General features: G+C 32.8%; 1 protein-coding gene across 2 annotated transcripts in view; it reads right to left on the bottom strand.

The window, feature by feature from the left end:
- LOC115225262 (titin) overlaps positions 1-27488 on the bottom strand; it is a 193903-nt gene that overhangs the window by 46885 nt on the left and 119530 nt on the right. For both annotated transcript variants that reach the window (XM_036515440.1, XM_036515448.1), the window contains 31 exons: positions 26995-27300; positions 26557-26862; positions 26131-26436; positions 25040-25345; positions 23468-23770; positions 22985-23290; positions 20604-20909; positions 18558-18860; positions 18107-18412; positions 17593-17898; positions 17156-17461; positions 16730-17035; positions 16050-16355; positions 15622-15924; positions 15137-15442; positions 13906-14208; positions 13409-13711; positions 11868-12173; positions 10750-11055; positions 10312-10617; positions 9886-10191; positions 9297-9602; positions 8790-9092; positions 7463-7768; positions 6259-6564; positions 5826-6128; positions 5166-5471; positions 3702-4007; positions 2421-2723; positions 1497-1802; positions 789-1094 (listed from right to left, as the gene is read on the bottom strand). In XM_036515440.1, the coding sequence (XP_036371333.1) occupies positions 789-1094; positions 1497-1802; positions 2421-2723; positions 3702-4007; positions 5166-5471; positions 5826-6128; positions 6259-6564; positions 7463-7768; positions 8790-9092; positions 9297-9602; positions 9886-10191; positions 10312-10617; positions 10750-11055; positions 11868-12173; positions 13409-13711; positions 13906-14208; positions 15137-15442; positions 15622-15924; positions 16050-16355; positions 16730-17035; positions 17156-17461; positions 17593-17898; positions 18107-18412; positions 18558-18860; positions 20604-20909; positions 22985-23290; positions 23468-23770; positions 25040-25345; positions 26131-26436; positions 26557-26862; positions 26995-27300 (9462 nt within the window). The remainder of the gene's footprint in view (positions 1-788; positions 1095-1496; positions 1803-2420; positions 2724-3701; positions 4008-5165; positions 5472-5825; positions 6129-6258; positions 6565-7462; positions 7769-8789; positions 9093-9296; positions 9603-9885; positions 10192-10311; positions 10618-10749; positions 11056-11867; positions 12174-13408; positions 13712-13905; positions 14209-15136; positions 15443-15621; positions 15925-16049; positions 16356-16729; positions 17036-17155; positions 17462-17592; positions 17899-18106; positions 18413-18557; positions 18861-20603; positions 20910-22984; positions 23291-23467; positions 23771-25039; positions 25346-26130; positions 26437-26556; positions 26863-26994; positions 27301-27488) is intronic.

Raw genomic sequence — 27488 nt, 5'->3', positions numbered from 1 at the left:
CAAGATACAAATATTTTTGTTCCAAAATTGCCAATAAACCAACATTCTGGCATCTTTTAGCCCTTTATGACCAATAATCAAATTGTCTTAGGTCATCCAATTTAATTGTAAATTCAAAATATTACTTACAGAGTTGAGATAATAAAATAAATGATGACCCAGTATATTAATTCTTCAAAGTATTCAAGGTAGAAATTTAAAATAAATAATTTTTTTATGCCAATACTGATTTCTTATTGCTCGCTCAAAAAAGATTTGAGTGAGGTCATTGCCAGTACCACCTGACTGGCCCCCATGCCGGGTGGCACGTATAAAGCACGCACTACACTCTCGGAGTGGTTGGCGTTAAGAAGGGCATCCAGCTGTAGAAACTCTGCCAGATCAAGTTAGGAGCCTGGTGTAGCCATCTGGTTCACCAGCCCTCAGTCAAAATCGTCCAACCCATGCTAGCATGGAAAGCAGACGTTAAACAATGATGATATATATATTATTTTCCTGTACTTAAAATTTGCAGATACGATTTATTATATTATTTACATAGAAATTAACCCTTTAGCATTCAGATTTATTTGTCAAACGTATTGCTTATTTATTCACATTGTTTTGAATTAATTACACATTATCTTGCAGCTTCAAGATTTCAAAGGTGCATTTATATTCTTTTAGAATGACATTATAGAGTAGATGTGACAGGTTGAATCTGGTCAGTTTTAACACAAAATAAGAAGAATATTTGGGCTAGACATGGCTGGATTAAATGCTACAGGATTGAAGTAAAAATTTCTTACTTATTTCTCTTGTTGGTGTGGTTGATTCAGTTGTCTCCAGTGGAGGGCTTTCACCTTCCTCATTAACTGCAATCACACGGAAGTAGTATTCGGTTCCTTCTACTAAGCCCAAAATTCTTGCAATTGTAATATTAGGAGGAACTTCTTCAGCTTTCAGCCAAGATAACCGTGAGGCTGATTTTACTTCAATTATATATTTGGTGATAGGGGTACCTCCATCACTTTCAGGAGTTTTCCATTCAAGGTCAACATAGTCATAAGAGACTTTGATAACATCAAGTGGTCCCTTAGGACGAGATGGTACACCTGCAGAATATATGGAATGTATTTTTTTAAATGAAAAATTTGTGAAAGCAATCTTTTTCATGATATACTCTTCTCAAATGAAACAACATTTACATCATGAGATTCTAAAAGCAAGTAATCGAAATTTAAAGAATCTGTTTTGCCAGTGACTACTTTATCTTTCATTTTCTTTTTTTCTGGTAACCTATTTAATCAAAACAAGGAAGATGAAAAAAATAGTAGACAATATTGGTCTATGAAAAATTTATTAGAGGTTGAAAGTAAGCTGTCAATAAAATACTTTTAAGTTAATCTAAATCTGGAATCACCTGTGAACTTAAGTGATTATAAGAAAGAAAATATGACAAAATAAAACATATCTGCTTTGTTAGATATAAGTATAGAAAGTAGAAAAAAAATTACCGTATGGGCTCTTTGCTAAAGTTGTTCCCTCTGAAATTAGAGGTTCGCTGTAACCAACTTTATTGAAGGCACTGACTTGGAATTCATATTCAGTACCCTGTCTCAAGTTTTCAACAACAGAACTAGTTACAGTTGCAGGAACCTGTTCTACTTTACTCCAATACTGTCTGTTAGCCTCTCGTTTTTCCAAGAAGTAACCAGTTAAAGGAGATCCACCATCATCTTCTGGAGATTTCCATGTGACTCTCATAGAAGTTTTCTGGACATCAGAAACTTTAATTGGACCTCGTGGTCTTGTTGGTTTATCTGAAAATAGAATAGTAATAATAATACCAATAGCAATAATAACAATAACAACAACAATAATAATAATAATAATAATATAATAATAATAATAATAATAATAATAATGATAATAATAAAATGGAAGAAAATTTGAAGAAAGGAAGAAAAAAAAACAGTAATAATAATAATGATAATAATAATGGTTTCAAATTTTGCGACAAGGGCAGCCATTTTAGGGGAGGGGATGAGTCCATTACATCGATCCCGGTGTTCAACTGATACTTATTTTATCGACCCTGAAAGGATGAATTTGAACTAAGCATTTCATCCAGTATGCTAATGATTCTGCCAGCATGCCGCCTTAGTAGTAGTAGCAGTAGTAGTAATAATAATTCTGCCTTCAAAGATCTGAAAGACCCACCTCTTAAGCAGAACTCTATTTGGTCGGAGTTTGGAAAGTCTTGGTTAAACACCAGGACTAGAGATACTCTTGTAAATGTGCGTGTGCATGTGTGGGGAGGTGTCCGTGTGTGTGTATAGATACAAGTGAGAGAATTGAAAAAGTGTGGACTTTGTATATATGTTTTTTAACATCTTTACGATATAAATATTTAATAAAAATTATATTTGACTTCTTACCAAGTGGTTTCATTGGGCATACAGCATGATCTGCATGGCAAAGTTTACTAAGACCAGCTTTGTTCTCAGCGCATATGGAGAAGTAATAAGTAATTGTTTGTCTGAGACCTTTAATTTCACAAGACAGCTCAAGACCTGAAATTGTTTTTAATTTCTGAGGTTCATCATCTTCAGATTCTCGTTTCAATATGTGATAGTTTGTAATCTTGGCACCTCCATTTTCCAGAGGGGGTTTCCATTCTAACAGAGTAAAGTCAGCTCCCACTTTTGTTGATCGGAAGTATATTGGTGGACTTGGGGGATCTGAAAGATAGATTTAAAATGTATAAATATATATATATACTAGCAGTATCGCCTGGCGTTGCTCGGGTTTGTAAGGGAAATAACTATATGAGCATTTTTAGAGATGTAAAGTATAATAGCCATCTCAATATGGCTAACCACAAAGAGGGGTGTTACTGTAGCTTTTTATGTTCTGAGATTTAATAATAAATTTTTAGAAAGTTACTTCCCTTATATATGCCAAAAATGCATTAAAAAAATGGGAAAAATTGATGGTAAATTTTTTTTTAAATCGTAGACTCATCATAGATGCGCACTAATACCCAGAAGGCCTCGATATGAATCACGATTATAAGATACCGGTTTTGGTTAAACTGCACCGCAAAATGTGGGAGTAGTTAGGAATCTAAATCGTAGGAGACAGACAGCACACAACCTCACTTTTATATATAAAGATATATTATTAATTTTTACATTGCCTAATAACATAATGCCTAAATACAAACAACACACACACATTTATATACATATATATATATACATGCACATACATACACACACACACACACTATATATATATATATATATATATATATATATATATACACACACACTAGTAAAATATAGTGAAAAGCAAAGGAAATTTACAATTTAGATAGCATACAATTTTGCTGAGATGATAATAGTATTTTTCCAGCTCCATTAATTTCTTAGATATCTAGAAAGGACATCATCATAGTCATTTAATGTCTGTTGTCCATGCTGGTATGGGTTGGATGGTGTGATCAGATCTGACAAGCTGGAGGCTGCACCAGACTCCAGCCTGTTTCAGCATTATACAGACAGCTAGATGCCTTTCCTAATGTCAACCACCTTACAGAGTGTGCTGGGTGCTTTGATGTGACACTGCATGCGGTGCTTTTAAGTGGTGCCACACAGTGGATTTTGTGTGACATATATTTTTAAAAAAAAAGAGAAATTATTTGAAGATTAACTTACTTATTTTCTTGACTGGTTTTGTAACCTCAACAGTTTCCAAGTATGGACTTTGGCCTTCAGCATTAACTGCAGCAACTCGGAAATCAAATTCTGTTTCTTCAATGAGGTTTGGCACAGTGAACTTTGTAACATCTGCCCCAACTGTAGCAACATTAGTCCAGAAGTTCCTTGATGCCATTTTATATTCCAAAACATAGTTTGTTATTGGGGACCCACCATCATTTTCAGGTTTCTTCCAGCTAAGATCCGCAGAACAATTGGTTACATTATCAACATTCAATGGACCTACAGGACGTGATGGAGGATCTGTACAAGAGAAATAATATCATGTTATTGAAAATAAAATACTTGAAAATAAAGAGAGGGGTATATTTGTATTTTCTGGCTAGATGAAGTGAAATGAAACATGCAAAAGTGTATAGCTGAAAAGTTAAAGAGTCTGTTTCATAACCCAGTGGCTTCAGGTTCAATCCTACTGTGTATGTGCACTCTACCATAACTTCAAATCAACCATTGCCTTGTGAGTAGAGTTTGGTAGAGAGAAACTATGCAGAAGTCCATCATATTATATACATGTTTGTGTGAGTATATATTTCGCAAATGTATATTGCCAAATAAGGCAGTAAACCAACAGTTAGGGATTTCAAAATAAAGATACCCTGTGTGGTATTTGTTTAACCCAACTTGCACAGACAGTCCCTTGTTGCTTTCACTCTCATAGATGAAGTGAACTAATGATCAGCTAATTAGAAATCTGTTACCAATGATATTGTAGTTCACCAAATACAATATAAAATAAATGAATGAAATAATGTAGGACTACCTAGACTACAAGTAAGGAGTTTTCAGAAGCAGGTAGCAAATCAAACTACTGATAACTAATATTTGATACACTCCGCCATATCCTAAACATTTACTTCAACTCTAACTTCTGCCCACATTTTTTTAACATAAAATTCCTGTAGTTGCTTTTCAATTTTTCCTATATTGATCATACTTCTATTCACAGTGCACATTGTCTTAAATCTATACTCCCTTAAATTTCCATAATAACAGTATAGCCCCTGCTAATTCTCCACTAAACCATGGAGATTTAACAGGGTCATTCTAAATATTAACAGGTACATGTAATTAAAATGAGGACAACAATCTTGTGGAGTTTTAGAACCAAGAATTACCTACCCTTGTAAGTAACTCTTTAGGTTAATGAAGTCCTCCTATATATATTGCTTTGAAATTTTGGTACTAGGCCACTAATTTCAGGGACAGGAGCAAGTTGATTACATTGAAGTTCTCTTATATATTAGAAATATAAAGATTAAAAATATGTATAATATATAAAGATTTTACTCTAAACATAGACATCTTTTAAAATGTCAGTGGTGAAGATAAACAACAAAAATAACTAATGCTGGCACACATCATTTTCACTAATATTTAACATTTTTCTGTTATATTACTTACCAAATGGACTTCTAGCAAGTGTTGCTTCCTTTGTTTCTAATGGTTCACTTTCCCCAACTTGATTCACTGCAATGACTCGGAAATGGTATGAAGTTTTCTCTTGAAGATTCATCACAGTGCATGTTGTAACATCACCACTGACTCTTTCTCCCTTTGACCAGAAGCGAGCAGATTCATGACGTTTTTCTATGATGTAGCTAGTAATAGGAGCACCTCCATCATCAGTTGGTGCTTTCCATTTGATGCCAATAGAATTACGTTTTACATCAGTCACTGTCAAAGGACCAATTGGTTTGGCTGGAATCACTGTATATGATAAAAAAGTAACATATTAAAACGATTTTAACAGAAAGTTATTTCAGCTTACTTTTTTAGCATTGATAGTAAAGAAAAGGAGAAAATACTTTGTCAGCATAATATATATAATTTAAAGACTTGTAAACTTTTATATTATTTTAAAAACATATGTTCACACACACACACACACACACACACAATCTCATGAACAATACACATAAGAATATCATCCTCATCAATTCAGCTTTGTTTTCCATGTTGGTATAGATGGTATGGTTTGACAAAATCCAAGAGGTTGAGGACCATATAAACAAATGTATAAAATTCAATTATATATTATATAGTAGAAACTAGAATACTTACGTAATCCTCGTTTGGTTTTGACTGGTTTTGTCATTTCACAAAATTCACCTTTACCAAGACTATTTTCAGCACAGACAGCAAAGTAATAATCCATGTCCTCTTCAAGACGAACAGCTCGGCAATATGTATCATAAGCAGAAACTTTAGCAAGTTTTTGCCAGTCTCCAGGCTTAAATGCAGATATTTGCAAATGATAGTTAATTATTGCAGAACCGCCATCAGATTTAGGTGCATCCCATTCCATTTCAACAAAATCTTCACCGACTCTGCTGGCTCTCAGATCTACTGGGACTCCAGGCAAAGCTGAAGAAGATAAACACAAACAGATATCAATTTTGAACTTGATAACCAAATAAATGAACGTTTTAAACAACTAAATTTTATAAACAATGAGTAATAAAAGAAAAAGATAAATTATGAAAATGCATTTTACCTAATGTTCTCATTGGTTTAACAATTTCTGTTGAAGCTAAGGGCCGGCTTGGTCCTTCATCATTGACAGCAATAATGCGGAAGAAATATTCATTACCCTCCAACAGGTTTGGAACAGTATATTTTGTAGATTTTGCGTCAACCATTCCAGATTTGGACCATGTCGATCTTGTACTAGTCCTGTATTCAATGACATAACCAGTAAGTGGACTACCACCATCTTTTTCTGGAGGTTCCCATTCCAAGTCAGCAGAATCTATGGTAACATTGCTTACTTTCAGTGGACCAACAGGAGCAGATGGAACATCTAAATTAAATATAAAATTGTATAAATCAATAAGAGATGTTTACATTAAAAGCAGAACTGGCATATGTTATTTTAAAACTAGCATTGTGTGAAAAGGTTTGAGATGAATTAAATCCTGTCAATGAAGAATTTATTGTAGAACAAAATATTTTAATATTTTATACCTTTTATCATTTCATAATTCCATCTCAAAATAAAACAAAAGTGAATGGCATGGCTGTATGGTTAAGAAGGTTGCTTCCCAACCATGTGGTCTCAGGTTCAGCTTTGCTGTATGACACCTTGGGCAAGTGTCATTTACAATAGCACCAGATTGACTAGAGTCTTGTGAGTGGAAATGGTAAATGTGTGTGTGTGTGTGCACGCGTGCCACACCACCCCTTGACAATCTGCATTGATTTATGCCCCTGTAACTTAGTGGTTTGTCAAAAGAGAGTGTTAGAATAAATATCAGACTTAAAACTAGGGTTGATTTGTTTGGCTAAAACCCTTCATGGTGGTGCCCCAACATGGCCACAATCCAATGACTAAAACAAGTAAAAGATAAAGGATGATGGAACTATATGAGTGTGTTTTAAATGGTTGTCCTGACTCTTCTCTGATGCAGTTGTTTCAGTATCACAACATGATCTCAAATCAAGTCACTTGTCAAACAACTATAACCCTGAAACACTGTGCCAATTTCTTCTCATTAATTGTACTACTATTGGACTTGTAAACATACTAACTATATATGTGTGTGTGTGTGGATTTTTTTTCTCCAATTCAAACATGTCATTTGATGATAAAATAAAATAATTTTCTATGGATAAAGTATTATATCATATATTTTAGATTGCAGAGATTAAGAAGGAAAGGATAAAATATAATATAAAAGAATAAATTTCAAAATATTTACCGAATGGACTTCTTGCCAAAGTTACTCCATCACTCTCCAAGTAAGGGCCATGTCCAATGACATTTACAGCTGTTACTCTGAACAAGTACTCATGTTTTTCATAAAGATTTTCACAGCACATTTCCAGTGTGTGAGCATCAACTTTATCAATCCTTGTCCATAGCAATGCACGTGGTACTTTTCTTTCTACAATATAGTCAGTAACTGGAGATCCACCATCATCTTGAGGAGGTTTCCATTGGATACTAATGGCAGTGCGCTGCACTTTCGTAATTTCCAGAGGTCCAGCAGGTGCTGAGGGAACAGCTAAAATATTGGAAAACGACAATATTAAAAAGTATTCCACTAAATACTGCTTCTCTAAATGAATATGTCTTACACATATGCACACACATGTATATTTCCAAATTATTATCAAAAACCTTAATAATTCCAAGATCAATCTTTTTCAAGTTATAGCATCTAATATAGCATGTCTGTATGTTGTGTGTAATATGTTGATATAATTATCAACATATCAAATATAAATATCAAATATAAATATCATATAAATATCAAATTATCAACATATTGATACATATTAATATGTTTAAAATGTATTTAGGCTTGCTATGAACTAATATGTTGAGATAACTGTGCACATACTTTAACAAATTGCTTTGAAACTTGTAGCAATGTTCTTGCTTTACCAAGCATTTTTGGTTACTGTTGTACAAGTAATCTTTATATATACTTTAAGAATAAGAAATGTTTAACAACAAAGTTGTGTGGTGATCCATAATGGAAACAAGTCCAAATCATGGAACCAAATTTCCATCCCTTAGCTTAGCAAAATATATTTGCTATTATAAGATCAAGACTATTTGCTTGCAACATAATTAAATAGATATAAGATTATATACCGTTATAATCTTCTAGTGCATTAATCACATCTTTATAGATGAAGCTATTTTCAATATTTACATTTATACTGTTTTTCAATCTAATTGATTTCTGATTATCATTATTAGGTCCTGCATCAGTAGGAAAATTAGTCAGAACATTATGATCCTTAGTATTGAAATAAAAGTTTCTAGTTCAGATCCACTCGGGTACAATAAGATAATGATGGCCAATGATCAAATTGAATTTAAAAAAACTTCATCTTTAAAAATGTGGCTAACAGTTTGGAAAATTATAATCTTATTAATAAGACATTTTAGTTATTTATACCTTTGATACTAAAATGATTTATAAACATAAAATTGTTTCTTTATACAGGAACATATTCTAATCAAAAAATATTTTTTTACATGAATAGATATTTATGAAATATCAATTAGCTTACTTGACTCCTTTTTGGGAATAACAGGTCCAGGCATTTCTGCCAGTTTACCGCTGCCCTTCTTATTTTCAGCACATACAGCAAAGTAATATTCTTGGCCTTCTTCCAGATCTGTCACCTTACAATTTCTTTCATTTCCATCAACAGTCATGAGTTTTTCCCAATCAGATTTCTTATCTTTCTTCATTTTGATGGAATACTTGAGGATTTTAGAGCCACCATCATCATGTGGTGTTCTCCATTCTAAGGTAACATGTGATTTTCCTAATTTACTATATCTAAAGTCATAAGGTACACCAGGCACATCTGAAATAAACAGAAGGCAAATCAAAATCCAAACTAAATACAGATTTTTAAAAATATTATGCTAAACTATGAGATAAACTATAAAACATATAAAAAACATGAAATATAATTAAAATTATTTCTTTTTACATTCAATGATAAACAATAAAATATGTGTTGACTAGTTAATAACAAAATTACTTTAGAAGAAAATGTATAACTTACTTATGTCTCTAGTTGGTGTTGCAGACTCTGTTGTCTCCAAAGGTTGACTTTCACCCTCTTCATTAACAGCAATCACACGGAAGTAATATTCAGTTCCCTCAACTAAACCAAGAACTCTGGCAACAGTACATTTGGGATCAATTTCTTCTGCTTTGAGCCACGACACACGTGCAGCAGATCTTACTTCAACAATATATTTAGTGAGAGGAGTGCCTCCATCACTGTCAGGAGCTTTCCATTCAAGATCAACATAGTCATAAGAGACTTTGGTAATATCAAGTGGCCCTTTAGGACGAGATGGTACACCTAGAGAACACAGAGAAACAATAAAATGTACCGCTCCATACATTTATTTGCAAATGTATAAACATAAAATTTCAAATACAAAATCAGTTCAAATAAGGAAGATAAGAAATTTAACTTTTTCTCAAAACCAAGTGAAATTTATTAAGCTTATAAAATTTATAAAGATTATAAGGTAATCACAAAAACTTTTATGAAGTAAAACGTTACATAATTAGTAACTAATACTACATCAAAAAAATTTTAAGACATTGATTATATGAGACAATTCAAATATATAACTTACTGAATGAGCTCTTTGCCATTGTTGATGCATCGGTCTCTAATGGATCACTAAGACCAATTTTATTGATTGCTGTAACTCTGAACTCATATTCACAGTTCTGTCTCAGATCCTCAACACGGTGGTTGGTCACTGATGGTGCTACCTTAGCCACATTGCTCCAGTATTGTCTATTAGCCTCTTTCTTTTCAATAATGTAACCAGTGAGAGGACTACCTCCATCATCTTCTGGAGCTTTCCAGGAAATGGAAATAGATGTTTTCTCAATATCATAGGTTTTCAGAGGACCAATTGGTTTCGATGGTTTTTCTAAAAATACAAAACAGTACACAATGATAGAATAATGTCTCTCAAGTTATACTTACATCAAATACCAAGAAAGTTTAAGATCTATCAACAAAAATTACACAGTGATATTGAATGTCTTACCAAGAGGTCGCATTGGTGTAACTGCATATTCTGAATTACAGTAAGGACTTAGACCAACTTTGTTCTCAGCTTGAATACAGAAGTAGTAGGACAGATTCTGTTTCAAGTCTCTCAAATGACAACTGTGTTCAAAAGCTGATACAGTTTTCACTTTAGTCTTCACATCAGATGATGTACCACCCATTTCAGATATGATGTAATTGGTGATTTTAGAACCTCCATCTGAATGTGGTTTCTTCCATTCCAAGATTGCAAAGTCAGGACCAACCTGTGTAGCTCTGAAGTAAATTGGTGCACTTGGTGGCTCTGAAAAACATTTCCAATAAAATATTTTTAATACAAAAAATTCTCTGATAATCTTTAATATCCTACCATATAAATACAAAGCTTCTGAAAATCTGAAGACAAAATTCTAATGAGAAATAGATTATTACTCACCAATCTTCCTCACTGGTTTTGTGACATCAGTAGATTCAAGTGGTTTGCTCTGTCCTTCAGCATTAACAGCAAAGACACGGAAATGGTAACTTGTGTCTTCTGTAAGATTTGGTACTGTAAATGTGGTAGTTTTCTCATTAACAGTGCCTGCTTTAGTCCAGAAGGTTCTGGAATCTATTCTGTGTTCAATAATGTATCCAGTTATTGGTGTACCACCATCATTGGCAGATGGTTTCCAGCTCAAGTCAGCAGAATTATTGGTGACATTTGTGATCTCCAATGGACCAACTGGTGCAGATGGCACATCTAAGAAATAATTAAAAACATAGATGAATGAATAATCTTTCAAGCTATTATTGTTGTTAGATTCTTTGATACATTTCATGCAGCTTCTTAAAATATTTAAGCTAAATGGCCACAGCTATTGCACTTGTACATCCAATTTTTATTTCATTCGTTATTTTATTTTAGCACTTATTGCACATACATTTTTGTCACATATAAGTCGTACATACATTTGCTTATAAAGATTAAGACACTCCCTTGTGAAATAAACAGGAGTATATTGATATATGTATTGAAGTCTTTTCTCTTTTTGTCTGATGTGGAGTGGGAAGATTTTATAACAGAATTACAGAATCCAGAAATAATCACAGTACAATAAGTATTCTACAAATTAGGTGTTTTATGAAATTTCTTAATTTAGATGTTGCTACATCAATAGTTAATGTTGAAAGATTGAAAATTAATTGACCCAAGTATAAAATGAATTAGAATGTGAAAACACATAACTGAATATTTCAAGGCATTTTGTTCAACTATCAACTGACTCTACCTTTCACCACCCTCTGTAACATGAATAATAATGATTTCTAACCTTTTTGAGAGTGCTACAGTCAAGTAAATTAATATTAATATTTTGCTAGTACTCACTCCATTTATCCCAATTGGACTAAATAATAATGACTAATAAATTCAATTTGTAAAATTAACAAAGTGAAGGAGCTTGGTTTGCACATTTTATGTTGCCATTTTTTTTATATGGTGTTTAAATTGTCTTAGTTACCATTAAAAGCAAATTTTCAATGATACATTCACTTTGAAATAATTGAACTTACCAAATGGACTTCTGGCCATTGTTGCTTCTTTTGTTTCTAAAGGTTCACTCTCTCCAATTTTGTTTTCAGCAATCACTCTAAAGTGATACATGGTTCTTTCTTGGAGATCCCTAACACAACAATCTGTGGTGTCAGCACGGACTTTAGTAACCTTTGACCAGAATCGAGCAGACTCATGGCGTTTTTCTATGATGTATCCAGTAATAGGAGAACCGCCATCATCTGATGGTGCTTTCCATTTGATGCTGATAGCAGTACGCTGGACATCGGTAACAGTGAGAGGACCAATTGGTTTGGATGGAACCACTGAAAATATATGATTTATATTTTATATAAGATTAAATAGGAAATAATTTAGCAATGAATCAATCTAACAAAGTAAAAGCATAATCATTTTTCCATAATTTTAGAATATCTGTTTAATATATGCAGTTGTAAAATTCTTCTATGTAGGACAATTATACTTCCACTTTCATTGAAGGTTATATGTTGGAGATACATTTTATCATTTCACAATAAACAAAATTAAAGTTTTCATTTGTTTCATGATATCTAATACATATGAAAGTTTGTAACATATTGGTTTGAGTTTTAAGGTAATGATCATTAAGCTTTTAGTTCTCAGAAAGATAACATTATTTTTCTGAGCAAGACACTTCATTTCATGCTATTTTATTTCACTCAACTGAAAATGAATACCAATAACATTTCAAGGAGTTTAATGTATAATATAGACAATCTGCTAGGTGACCTGAAGAGAAGGACTGAATATGCAGCTGGAGTATTCTGAGCCTTCCCTGAGAAAATGTCTATCAGTGAAACAGCCTTCACACAGCAACTACTGCCCTATCAACAATGATTAAATCCTTTTGCAGGCCTATGTAATATGCCACACAGCATATAATAAAAGTAGTAGATTTTATAATCTGCACCTTTGTGCTAAAGAATAGATTCATATGAATGCCATCTCTGTTACAAAACACCTGGAAATCCACAGATCAGAATATTAGAAATCTGAGAAATAAAGAGGTCATTCATATTGAATAACTGAATACCATCATCAACAACAGACAAGAATTGTATGATGCTAATTGACAGATTTAACATTACAAATCTGCACATAACATAATACAACTGCTTTTGCTCTCTACATGTGTAGGCTGATCAGAGCTAAGCTCAGTTGGTATGTTCTCTTGATGAAGGTCTTTTAAAGCTAAAATACCATGATATTAGGGATAAGCGTAAACCTTTATTTTTGTTTTCATTCTTTTATTTCAAACTTGTATTGTTACAACTTTTAAAAATTTTTGTTGAATATATATCAGAATGCTCTATATAAACCATTCAACTTAAATACTTGTTACTTTCATTATGAGAAATTCTGATATAAATATATTGAATTAACTTGGCATATTTAAGATATTCAATTAAAATATTTAATACTTTAATTTCATCTACCTTTACTTTCTGTACAATTAACTGTATAGAGAAATTTATTAGTTAAACAGGCATGAAAGTGATTAGTCAGTAATTAAACTTACACAGTCCTTTCTTAGTTGTTACACCTTCAGAAATTTCAGTTGTTTCACCTTTTCCAATCTTGTTTTCAGCAGTTACTGAGAAGTAGTATGTCATATCTTCATCAAGATTAATAGCTTTACAATACAAATCATAAGAATCAACTGTATCTAATTTAGTCCAATTTCCTGGTTTAAATGGAGATATTGCAATATGGTATTTAGTGATTGGTGTGCCACCATCAGATTTTGGTTCCTTCCATTCAAGTTCAACAAAGTTCTCACCTACACGAGTTGCATGAAGATTGATGGGAGCTCCAGGGACAGCTATAAAATAGATTGGAATAAATTTGTCATTAGTACAAGTATGAAAAGCAAATCTTAAAAAAAAATTATAACAATAACCAATACATAAATTCAGTAATAATAAATATAATATAATCTTTATTTTACATCTTACATAGTATGTTCATTAATAAAATTTCTAACACACTGAAATAACCATATCTTTATGAACATACCTAAATGTCTCATTGGTTTGACAACATCTGATTCCAGAGGATGGCTCTGGCCTTCAGCATTCACAGCGATAATTCTGAAGAAATATTCTGTGCCTTCCATCAAATTACTGCATGTATATGTTGTTTGTTTTGAGTCTACTACTGCTGCCTTTGACCACGTTGTCCTGGTTGCAGTTCTGTATTCTATCAAATATCCTGTTATAGGTGTTCCACCATCCTTTTCAGATGGTTTCCATTCAAGATCAGCTGAATTGTAGGTGATATTTGACACAGCAAGTGGTCCAACAGGGGCAGATGGTACGTCTGAAATATTAAAAGAATATTTCAAATATAAATATCATTTGAAAAACAGATTAATATCTTATTATACATATATATATTTATATACAATATGTATCCACATGTACAGGTGTGTATGTGTGTGTGTGTGTGTGTGTGTGTGTTAAGGTTGTGATAAACTATAAGTTGCCCTACTGGCACTCAGTTCTGGGTGACCAGTTTCATAGTCAAAACAACTGCAAACTAGTGAAGGTAATTGTTCTTTTTTCATTCATTTGTATAAAGTTAATATTTATAAAAATAATTAGAAAAACAATAGCTTAGTTGTGTAACTTGAATAAAAGCAATTTAACATTTCAAAATATATTGCTTTCATCTTTAGTTAGTAAAGAAATGACAGCAACTTTTGAAGCTGGACGTTGAATAGAATATCTTAATTTTTACTGAATGAATGATTACTATACTGGGATAATATCAAATAACTTTCTTCATATATATATATATATATATATATATATGTATATATATATTGCTTTGTTTTTCTCACATGAGAACTATTTTAGCAAGATGATAAAAATTAGGTTTGTCCCAATATCAATGTCTTTTTTATAGATAATTTAGATTCCGAAATACATGTTTCTTCATAGCAATGATAGTGCAACAGAAAAGTTGAGTTTTAAGAGAGAATAAGCAAAAATATCAATGAAAAGACTACTATTTGGGCCAGCTAAAGAGTTTAACATTTTCAGGATATGATTAAAATATTAATCACCAGCAAAATTCATAAAGCTTAAAGATTCATTGAAATATGTCATAATACAGTTGTCACTATCAGAAATATAGAGACATGGAGATTGCTAGCTCAGAGTATGCAAAAAGATAAACTATACTTTTGAAGATATGCAAATTAAACTATGGAATATAGTATAAAAAAAAAGAAAAACTAACTTACCAAATGGACTACGAGCTAAAGTAGCTCCATCTGTCTCAAGAGGTGGACTCTGTCCAATCTTGTTGACAGCAATAACTCTGAAGAGATATTCATTCTTCTCATAAAGGCCTCTAACACACATTTCATATGTTGAAGCATCCACTTGATCCACCCTACTCCATATATGGGCTTTAGCATGCTTCTTCTCAACATTGTAAGCAATAATTGGTGAACCGCCATCATCCTTTGGTGCCTTCCATTTAATACTGATGCTAGTACGTTGGACATCAGTAATGTCAAGAGGACCAGTAGGACATGAAGGTACAGCTAAAAAAAACAAGGTACAAACAATATTTTTAAATTGTTAAAAAATTAGAATTATGAACATATTTAATTCTTTAAATTCTTATGTATCTTCAGTTATTTTCATAAATATTTTTTTTATTTATTTCAAATCAATATTTTATGGAATATATCTGTAAACAGGTGTCATTTGAGATACTTACTTGCTTCTCTTGTTGGAACAACAGCTTCAGGAAGTTCAGCACACTTTCCAGGTCCAACTTTGTTTTCTGCATTAACTGAGAAGTAGTATTCAGTACCCTCAGTTAAGTCAGGTACACGGTAAGCTGTTTCCCTACCATCAATTGTCATCAGTTTGACCCAATCAGATTTTGTATCTTTCCTCATTTTAATAATATATTTGAGAATGGCTGAACCACCATCATCTTTAGGATGTCTCCATTGAAGATTGACATAGTCTTTGCCAATTCTTGAAGCCATGAAAGCAATAGGAATTCCAGGAGGCACTATGAAGGTAAAAATGGTAGACATAAAAATTTAGTTTATCCAGAACATGTAAGGCATCTAAATAACTCATAATATTTGGAAACAATCCACAATATGCAAAAATACAGAGAGATATTTCACTTACTTTTCTCTCTGGAAGGTATCGTAGATTCTGATGTCTCCAAGGGTGGACTTTCTCCTTCCTCATTGACAGCAATCACACGGAAGTAATATTCTGTACCCTCGACTAAACCTGTAACTCTGGCAACAGTAGATTTTGGATCAATTTCTTCTGCTTTGTTCCAAGACATGCGTGCAGCAGATCTTACTTCAACAATGTATTTAGTGATTGGAGTACCTCCATCACTGTCAGGAGCTCTCCATTCAAGATCCACATAGTCATAAGAGACTTTGGTAACTTCAAGGGGCCCTTTAGGACGAGATGGTACACCTAAAAACAAATAAAGAGAAATATTATGTGTTGCTCTGAAATTTTATTCAAAGATACGGATCTGAAATACAACAACATTCATTTTCCCAATATTAAAAATATTGAACTGTTCAATCAATAAAAAAAATATTATTTTAACATTCCTTCTCAGACTTTTACCATATGCGTATATCATTTGGTAAATTAAGTTAAATAATTAGTAAAAATTAATGTTTTTATCAATAAAAAGAAACTAATATATCGTCATAAATTCTAATGATTATATACTCATTTCTAAACAAGAACCATTCAATAACAGGAAGCTAACAAAGAAAACAACACTAAAGAATATATAAACAAATGACTATCAATGAGAAGCAAAATATTTGACTTACTGAATGAGCTCTTGGCCATTGTTGAAGCATCAGTCTCTAATGGATCACTGTGACCAATTTTATTAATTGCAGTAACTCTGAAGTCATATTCACAGTTCTGTCTCAGATCCTCAACACGGTAGTTGGTCACTGATGGTGCTACCTTAGCCACATTGTTCCAGTATTGTCTGTTAGCTTCTTTCTTCTCAATAATGTAACCAGTGAGAGGACTACCTCCATCATCTTCTGGAGCTTTCCAGGAAATGGAAATAGATGTTTTCTCAATATCATAGGTTTTCAGAGGACCAATTGGTTTCGATGGTTTTTCTAAAAATACAAAACAGTACACAATGATAGAATAATGTCTCTCAAGTTAAACTCACATCAAATACCAAGAAAGTTTAAGATCTATCAACAAAAATTAAATAGAGATATCAAATATCTTACCAAGAGGTCGCATTGGTGTAACTGCATATTCTGCATTACAGTAAGGACTTAGACCAGCTTTGTTCTCAGCTTGAACACAGAAGTAGTAGGACAGATTCTGTTTCAAGTCTCTCAAATGACAAGTATGTTCAAAAGCTGATACAGTTTTCACTTTAGTCTTCACATCAGATGATGTACCACCCATTTCAGATATGATGTAATTGGTGATTTTAGAACCTCCATCTGAATGTGGTTTCTTCCATTCCAAGACTGCAAAGTCAGGACCAACTTGTGTAGCTCTGAAGTAAATTGGTGCACTTGGTGGTTCTGAAAAACATTTCCAATAAAATATTTTTAATACACAAAATTCTCTGATAATCTTTAATATCCTACCATATAAATACAAAGTTTTGAAAATCTGAAGACAAAATTCTAATGAGAAATAGATTATTACTCACCAATCTTCCTCACTGGTTTTGTGACATCAGTAGATTCAAGTGGTTTGCTCTGTCCTTCAGCATTAACAGCAAAGACGCGGAAATGGTAACTTGTGTCTTCTGTAAGATTTGGTACTGTAAATGTGGTAGTTTTCTCATTAACAGTGCCTGCTTTAGTCCAGAAGGTTCTGGAATCTATTCTGTGTTCAATAATGTATCCAGTTATTGGTGTACCACCATCATTGGCAGATGGTTTCCAGCTCAAGTCAGCAGAGTTATTGGTGACATTTGTGATCTCCAATGGACCAATTGGTGCAGATGGCACATCTAAGAAATAAATAGGAAATATATGTAATATAACACTCAGTATATTGAGGTTAGTGATGAATATTAATGGAAATTTAGGTGGATCATTATTTTGCCTTTTCAATGAAAATACTTTTGTTATTTCAATTATTTTGAATGTAACATTTTGTTTTACTATTAAAAGCAAAATTTTCAAGAAATACATTCAATATATAATGACTAAACTTACCAAATGGACTTCTGGCCATTGTAGCATCCTTAGTTTCCAAAGGTTCACTCTCTCCAATTTTGTTTTCAGCAATTACTCTGAAGTGATACATAGTTCTTTCTTGGAGATCCCTAACACAATAATCTGTGGTGTCTGCACGAACTTTATCAGCCTTTGACCAGTATCGAGCAGACTCGGGACGTTTTTCTATGATGTATCCAATTATAGGAGAACCACCATCATCAGATGGTGCTTTCCATTTGATGCTGATAGATTTACGTTGGACATCGGTAACAGTAAGAGGACCAATTGGTTTGGATGGAACCACTGAAAGTAAATTTATAATTTATATAAACATCTTTCTTGTAATACTTCTGTCTACTTTTAACTAGATTATAATTTAAATAAACATGATATTCTAATTTCAAGTATAAATTTATTTTTCTGCAAATATTCAAGTGAAAATACTTACAAAGTCCCTTCTTTGTGGTGACAGGTTTCGATGTTTCAGTAGCTTCACCTTTTCCAATTTTATTTTCAGCACATACAGAGAAATAGTAGTCCATATCTTCTTCAAGTCTCGTAGCTTTACAGAATGTATCATAAGCTCCAACAGTTGCCAGCTTAGTCCAGTTTCCTAATTTATATGGAGATATTTCAACATGGTATTTAGTAATTGGTGTTCCTCCATCTGATTTTGGTTGATTCCACTCAAGTTCAACAAAGTCTTCACCAACTCTGCTAGCTCGGACATTGACAGGTGGTCCTGGTAGAGCTAGAAATGAAATAATACATATAAGTTCCATGCAAGCAAAACAATAAAAATGTTGTGATATTAAAAATATGTTTCATACTCTTTACTATGTACATTTATATATGCCAATGTAGATGTAATCTGCCACCAAGAAGAGTCTTTGTTCATCTCCGTAATCAATGAGAGTATTACAAATTGACAGATTTTTTTGCAACTTGCAATGCTGGTTTCAAATTCTATTGAAAACAAGGGTTCCTTTATCTTTTGATAGATCTAATTAATATGTTCTACTAAAGGCACAAGGCCTGAAATTTTGGAGGAGGGGACTAGTCAATTACACCAACCCCAGTATTTCATTGGTACTTAGTTTATTGACCCCAAAGGGATGAAAGGCAAAATAAACCTTGGCAGAATTTGAACCCAGAACATAAAGACAGATAAAATGCTGAGCTGCATCTTGCCTGACATGCTAATAATTTTGTCAGCTTGCTGCCTTTGATATTGTTAATAATGTTAAGCAATTGATACAATAGAGAGAAATAAATTATCAATAGAAGAAAATACTTTCAAATTCTTTAAAGAATATATTGCTTGTTAATGAATGTTCATTTACTCTTTTACTTGTTTCAGCCATTTGACAGTGGCCATGCTGGAGCACCACATTTAGTGAAGCAAATCGACCCCAGGACTTATTCCTTGTAAGCCTAGTACTTATTCTATTGGTTTCTTTTGCTGAACCGCTAAGTTACGGGGATGTAAACACACCAGCATTGGTTGTCAAGCGATGTTGGGGGCACAAACACAGACACACAAACATATACACACACATACATATATATATATATATATACATATATACAACGGGCTTCTTTCAGTTTCCGTCTATGAAATCCACTCACAAGGCTTTGGTCAGCCTGAGGCTATAGTAGAAGATACTTCCCCAAGGTGCCACGCAGTGGGACTGAACCCGAAACCATGTGGTTGGTAAGCAAGCTACTTACCACACAGCCACTCCTGCACCTAGATTTAAGTATTTCATCATCATTGTTTTAACATTCACTTTTTGATGCTTGCGTAAGACAGAATTAGTTGAGGTAGACTTTCTATGGCTGGATGTTCTGCATTTTGCCAACTCACACTTATTTCAAACATGATAATATTTCCCCATGATTGGATGAGGAATGTTCAGTTCAAGAATATAACCTCTTTAGTTTAAAGTTGGGGTAAATACAAAGCATTTTCAGTAACTTATCCTGATTTGACAGTGTCATAATCGTATGTTCTTGTGGAGATAAAATGAGCTATTGTCACTTACAGGACAGTGGGCTCCTGACTGAGATACCAAACAGTGGAACAGGATCCCCAGAAGTAAACTTCTTAACCACATAGCCATACCAGCACCTATTCTATGAAGCCTATATTATTTAAATACAATTTAGCATGTGTATGTGTGGGTGTATGTGCTTAAAATCAAATCATGAGAGAAATAATGAATATTTTAAAGTTATTCTGAATCACTAATACAAATCTCATATAACTTTTATCTTGTATATTATCAATATTTAAATATTGCTTCCATGATAGCAATATAAAACAAAGTGTATGTACAACATTGTGAAATTTTACAAAAGGAGATATATCACTGATGAAAAACACTAAATCCTTATCAAATAAGACTTACTAAGATCTCATCTCACATTTGTTTTGTGATAGGGTAAAATTTTAATGAATGAATCATCAACTATGTATAATTTAAATCCTTACCCAAATCCCTCATTGGTTTTGTAACATCAGTTGATTCCAGAGGATGGCTATATCCTTCAGAATTGACAGCAATAATTCTGAAGTAATATTCTGTTCCTTCCATCAAATTGCTGCATGTATATGTTGTCTGTTTTGGATCCACTGTTGCTGCCTTTGACCATGTGGTTCTGGTAGCTGTTCTGTATTCAACCAAATATCCTGTAATGGAAGTTCCACCATCATTTTCAGATGGTTTCCATTCAAGATCAGCTGAATTGTAGGTGACATTTGAGATAACCAGTGGGCCAACAGGTGGAGATGGCACATCTGAAAATAGGCAAATAAAAGTAGGAGAAATAAATTATATGAAAAGTGATAAGCGTTAATTTAGATTAAAATGGAGAATAAGCTGAATAGTATACAATTATATGAAATGTTAATTCATTGATCTATTTTGTTTTTGCTTACTAAATTTTTTTAATATACCTATATAGTATGATGAAAGTTATAAATAGAGTGAAGAACCTATAATTTTTCAAAGTTTTATTATAAGTTTATTGTAATGAGGCAAAAGAGAAGATGAAAATTGAAAAAGATCACTTATATTGGCTATATTTGGAACAATATTCTTATTTTCAAAGCAAATTTAATAGAATTTAAGGTAAATACTATTTTAATCAGCAAAATGTGTTTTTGAAAGAAAATATATAATTCATTATAATGGAAAGCTAGTGGAATATAATTTGTTTGAAATGAATATAATATTTGCTGTTCACTACTCTAAAATACTTATTCTTACTCTTTCTTTTTAAAGCTGTCATGTTTCAATTACTCCTATTTTACCATGCTATTTTAAAATAGCTTAGCCTCATTGGAATGTATTTGAACTTCAAATTTAAGCAATATCTTTTCCTTCTTTCTCATGAAACAGGAAAATGAAACTAAAAGTAATGCCAAAACTGAGCTCTTGGAAGTGATCTTGTGAAATAAAACTAATATATTAAAGGATAGAGAGGAATGTTCAGTCCAAGAATATAATCTCTTTAGTTCAAAGTTTGTGTAAATACAAACCATCTTTAGTAACTTATCCTAATTTGATAGTGCCATGTTTATGTGTATGTTCTTTTGGAGATAAAATGAGCTGTCTTGAGATAATGTGGTTAGATATTCCTTGGTATTTCTGCTCAATTTCTGTTAACTACGTCTTAGAAAGTCTGATAAGATTTCATGTAGTCTCTTATGGTTATATTATTTTAATCTATACTTGACTTCAGTTCACATTTAATTCAATATTGCTGAAATTTTACCAGAGTGTTTAATCCACCAAACATATTTCATCTTATTTTCAAGCTCTTTATGCTGTGTATTTTCAATGCTTTTTCAGTTGTGTGCTCTTCTTATCCTCAGCTGTTCAATATTTTCAATTTATCCATTGTATTTAATTACTTTCTTATCTGTTCTCTTTTGATAACATCAGAGCCTATTTTCTATGTTAAGAGTGCTTTCCTACATTTATTCTATCTACATCAGATTTACAGTAACATATTCTGAATCCTCTCATAAGTTCCTTATTTTCATGTTCATCTTTCTTATTTATAATTCAACAGTACTGCCTGACTGACCCTCGCGCCAGTGGCACATAAAAGCACCCACTACACTCTCAGAGTGGTTGGCATTAGGAAGGGCATACAGCTGTAGAAACTCTACCAGATCAGATTGGAGCCTGGTGCAGCCATCTGGTTCGCCAGTCCTCAGTCAAATCATCCAACCTATGCTAGCATGGAAAGCGGACATTAAACGGTGATGATGATGATGATGGTCATACAGTAACTAATTTATGGGACAACTAGCATGGTTACATTAATTGTCTTCTCGTTTGTATTTAGTTTTATTCAAAACTAATAATGCCTATCGTTAGCACTGGCAGTGTTAATGATAGGAATTATTAATTTGAAATAAGTGTAGAAACACAGACATGTTGCAAGTTGCATGGAGAATGGCAAATCATTTTGCATGCCTTATTTCAATTTCTGAGTATCGCTGAATAGTGGGAGCTATTGTCACATAGAGTGCCGAACAATATCTACTGACTCTGTTTTTCCTTTGGCTTGTAATTTCTGGCAATTTTCTTCCATCTGGATGATATGATGGAATCTAGTGTAGAGTAGATAGGTTGGAAGGCCTAAAGACAGATATTTTATTCTAGGGCTAAACCACCATCAAGTTGGAGAGGAAGGTAAGGTGGAAAGAGAAGTACCACAATCCAGTAAATTTACTGAATAGTAAGTGACAGTAATCTTCACTACACAATATTTTGTAAGCACAAAAGATTTTACTTTATTCATATATCAACACCACACTCACAACAAAACTAGAACTAAAATATTTTAAAAGAAACTTACCGAATGGACTACGAGCTAAAGTAGCTGCGTCTGACTCAAGAGGTGGACTCTGTCCAATCTTGTTGACAGCAATAACTCTGAAGAGATATTCATTCTTCTCATAAAGGCCTCTAACACACATTTCATATGTTGAAGCATCCACTTGATCTACCCTACTCCATATATGGGCTTTAGCATGCTTCTTCTCAACATTGTAAGCAATAATTGGTGAACCGCCATCATCCTTTGGTGCCTTCCATTTAATACTGATGCTAGTACGTTGGACATCAGTAATGTCAAGAGGACCAGTAGGACATGAAGGTACAGCTAAAAAAAACAAGGTACAAACAATATTTTTAAATTAAAAAATTAGAATTATGAACATATTTAATTCTTTAAATTCTTATGTATCTTCAGTTATTTTCATAAATATTTTTTTTTATTTATTTCAAATCAATATTTTATGGAATATATCTGTAAACAGGTGTCATTTGAGATACTTACTTGCTTCTCTTGTTGGAACAACAGCTTCAGGAAGTTCAGCACACTTTCCAGGTCCAACTTTGTTTTCTGCATTAACTGAGAAGTAGTATTCAGTACCCTCAGTTAAGTCAGGTACACGGTAAGCTGTTTCCCTACCATCAATTGTCATCAGTTTGACCCAATCAGATTTTGTATCTTTTCTCATTTTAATAATATATTTGAGAATGGCTGAACCACCGTCATCTTTAGGATGTCTCCATTGAAGATTAACAAAGTTTTTGCCCACTTTATTAGCCATGAAAGAAACAGGAATTCCAGGAGGCACTAAAAAGAGAGAAACATTGGTATATAAATGCAGGTAATGTAAATTGAATACAAACATATATAAAAATAAAATTCTTTATTTGTATTGGAATGTAAAGTCAAAACTTGCATATAGATATGCTCCTTGTCTGTGTCTATCTGTCTGTCTGTATATCTATCTCTCTACACAACTTTCTGATGTTTAAATATACATTATAGTCTTCTATTTAAAGGGAGAAAGAGAAACTGACAAAATATATTTCAACACTTACTTATTTTTCTACAGCACTACTACAAAGCTATCACCAAATCCATCTCATTATTAAATGGATTATTCTGATAGCAGAAGTTATTATCTACCCTTTCCATCATTGTATATGATCTGAGCAGTCCATAAACTTTGATATAAGGTGAGCCATGATGTTAACTACTTCAGTATATTTGGTTCATCAACATTTCTGATTTAATGATATCCACAGTTTGTAATATTCTTACAATTGAATTTCATCCTATTCTTTGTAAAAAGACACTCAAAGACATTTTTGTAACACCTGTAACTAACCACTATCTTCATCTCTATAAATACAACATTCAAATTTAATTTTTCAAGTTTCAAATTTCTTCCAATTTGTGTGCAAATATGGAGAATAAATTTACATTCATACATATCAAGTACTGAACTTATATTGGGAATTGCACTGGGCTGACTCTCCATCGGTTAGGTTATGATTACAAGTATTGCAGTTGATTTGATCAATGGAACAATCTGCCTGTGAAATTAATGTGCAAGTGACTGAGTACTCCACAGAAATGCTACCCCTTAATGCAGTTCTAAGGGATATTCAATGTGTCACACTAAATGTGACAAGTATGGCCCATTGAACTACAGGTGCAATTCATTTTTGCCAGCTGAGTGTACTGGAACAATGTGAAATAAAGGGCCTTGGTCAGGGACACAAAGTGCCGCCAGAAATTGAACTCATACCTTATGACCAACAGCTGAATACCCTAACCACTAAGATATGCACCTTCACACTAAGGTACCAACAGACACAATTTTTTCATGTGATTCCAATGGACTATTACTTTTTTATTCACTTTAACATTAACCTTATGTATTTGTACACTCCTCTGTTTAAATTGATATAAACAATATGTATTTAACACACACACACATATACATATAGATAGACACATAGATAGATAGATAGATAGATAGATAGATAGAGATAGATAGATAGAGAGAGAGAGAGAGAGAGAGAGAGAGAGAGAGAGAGAGAGAGAACTTACTTATTTCTCTTGTTGGTATCGTAGATTCTGATGTCTCCAAGGGTGGACTTTCTCCTTCCTCATTGACAGCAATCACACGGAAGTAATATTCTGTACCCTCGACTAAACCTGTAACTCTGGCAACAGTAGATTTTGGATCAATTTCTTCTGCTTTGTTCCAAGACATGCGTGCAGCAGATCTTACTTCAACAATATATTTAGTGATTGGAGTACCTCCATCACTGTCAGGAGCTCTCCATTCAAGATCCACATAGTCATAAGAGACTTTGGTAACTTCAAGAGGTCCTTTAGGACGAGATGGTACACCTAAAATGAAGAATTTTAAAGAATGGATGTTTTAAGATAATTCTCTATAATTAAACATGAAGATAAAAATGAATTTGAGTAATTTCTTTTTATTTACAAATCTATTTTCAGCAGTTTATAAAAGCATCAAGAAGGAAGTTAAAATTAATTCTATAATGTGATAGCTTTCTCACATATATTTTATCCTGTTCATTACTGTTTATGATAACAAAAGGAATATGCATGTGAAACACATATCGGGGTAGAAATATAATTTATGATCTTCTTACACCTAAATTTGTTCAAAATTTGTAGATAAATTTGAAAACTTAATGTAAATAATATTGAATACTCCACTCAAAGACTTAGATATCTTTAGAAATTCACTGATCATTAGATACACATTCAACCATAAAAATTTATTTTAAAAAAGTTTATGAACACAAAGTTTTATGTAATCAAATTAATTATGAAAATCTAAAAATACAAAGGTATACATGTGTTTTATGCATTTCAGGGTAATAAGTGAATGAAACTCAATATGTGCTGCGAAGTCAGACTACAATTAGAGTTCCAAAGATATTTTAAATTTCATAAAGTGGTTAAAGTAAAATTATCTTATAATCTTTGTTCAAAAGTGCTATTCACACATTTATTTCTTTGAAATAGATTAACTCAAGGATCTTATTTACATTCTTCAACATCTAAATGTATGTTTGAATTATTGGAAATAAACTGTTGTATTTTCAAAAAAGGTGACATGGAAACAAATACAATACAAGATACTATAAAGAGTTGTTGCTTACTGAATGAGCTCTTCGCCATTGTTGAAGCATCGGTCTCTAATGGATCACTGTGACCAATTTTATTAATTGCTGTAACTCTGAAGTCATATTCACAGTTCTGTCTCAGATCCTCAACACGGTAGTTGGTCACTGATGGTGCTACCTTAGCCACATTGTTCCAGTATTGTCTGTTAGCTTCTTTCTTCTCAATAATGTAACCAGTGAGAGGACTACCTCCATCATCTTCTGGAGCTTTCCAGGAAATGGAAATAGATGTTTTCTCAATATCATAGGTTTTCAGAGGACCAATTGGTTTCGATGGTTTTTCTAAAAATACAAAACAGTACACAATGATAGAATAATGTCTCTCAAGTTATACTCACATCAAATACCAAGAAAGTTTAAGATCTATCAACAAAAATTAAATAGAGATATCAAATATCTTACCAAGAGGTCGCATTGGTGTAACTGCATATTCTGCATTACAGTAAGGACTTAGACCAGCTTTGTTCTCAGCTTGAACACAGAAGTAGTAGGACAGATTCTGTTTCAAGTCTCTCAAATGACAAGTATGTTCAAAAGCTGATACAGTTTTCATTTTAGTCTTCACATCAGATGATGTACCACCCATTTCAGATATGATGTAATTGGTGATTTTAGAACCTCCATCTGAATGTGGTTTCTTCCATTCCAAGACTGCAAAGTCAGGACCAACTTGTGTAGCTCTGAAGTAAATTGGTGCACTTGGTGGTTCTGAAAAACATTTCCAATAAAATATTTTTAATACACAAAATTCTCTGATAATCTTTAATATCCTACCATATAAATACAAAGCTTCTGAAAATCTGAAGAAAAAATTCTAATGAGAAATAGATTATTACTCACCAATCTTTCTCACTGGTTTTGTGACATCAGTAGATTCAAGTGGTTTGCTCTGTCCTTCAGCATTAACAGCAAAGACACGGAAATGGTAACTTGTGTCTTCTGTAAGATTTGGTACTGTAAATGTGGTAGTTTTCTCATTAACAGTGCCTGCCTTAGTCCAGAAGGTTCTGGAATCTACTCTGTGTTCAATAATGTATCCAGTTATTGGTGTACCACCATCATTGGCAGATGGTTTCCAGCTCAAGTCAGCAGAATTATTGGTGACATTTGTGATCTCCAATGGACCAATTGGTGCAGATGGCACATCTAAGAAATAAATAGGAATATATGTAATATAACACTCAGTATATTGCAGTTATTGATGAATATTAATGGAAATTCAGGTGGCTCATTATTTTGCCTTTTCAATGAAAATACTTTTGTTATTTTAATTATTTTGAATGTAACATTTTGTTTTACTATTAAAAGCAAAATTTTCAAGAAATACATTCAAT

This window comes from Octopus sinensis, linkage group LG2 (genome assembly GCF_006345805.1).
Source record: "Octopus sinensis linkage group LG2, ASM634580v1, whole genome shotgun sequence".
NCBI lineage: Eukaryota > Metazoa > Mollusca > Cephalopoda > Octopoda > Octopodidae > Octopus > Octopus sinensis.
This window is presented reverse-complemented; position numbering and strand designations above follow the sequence as displayed.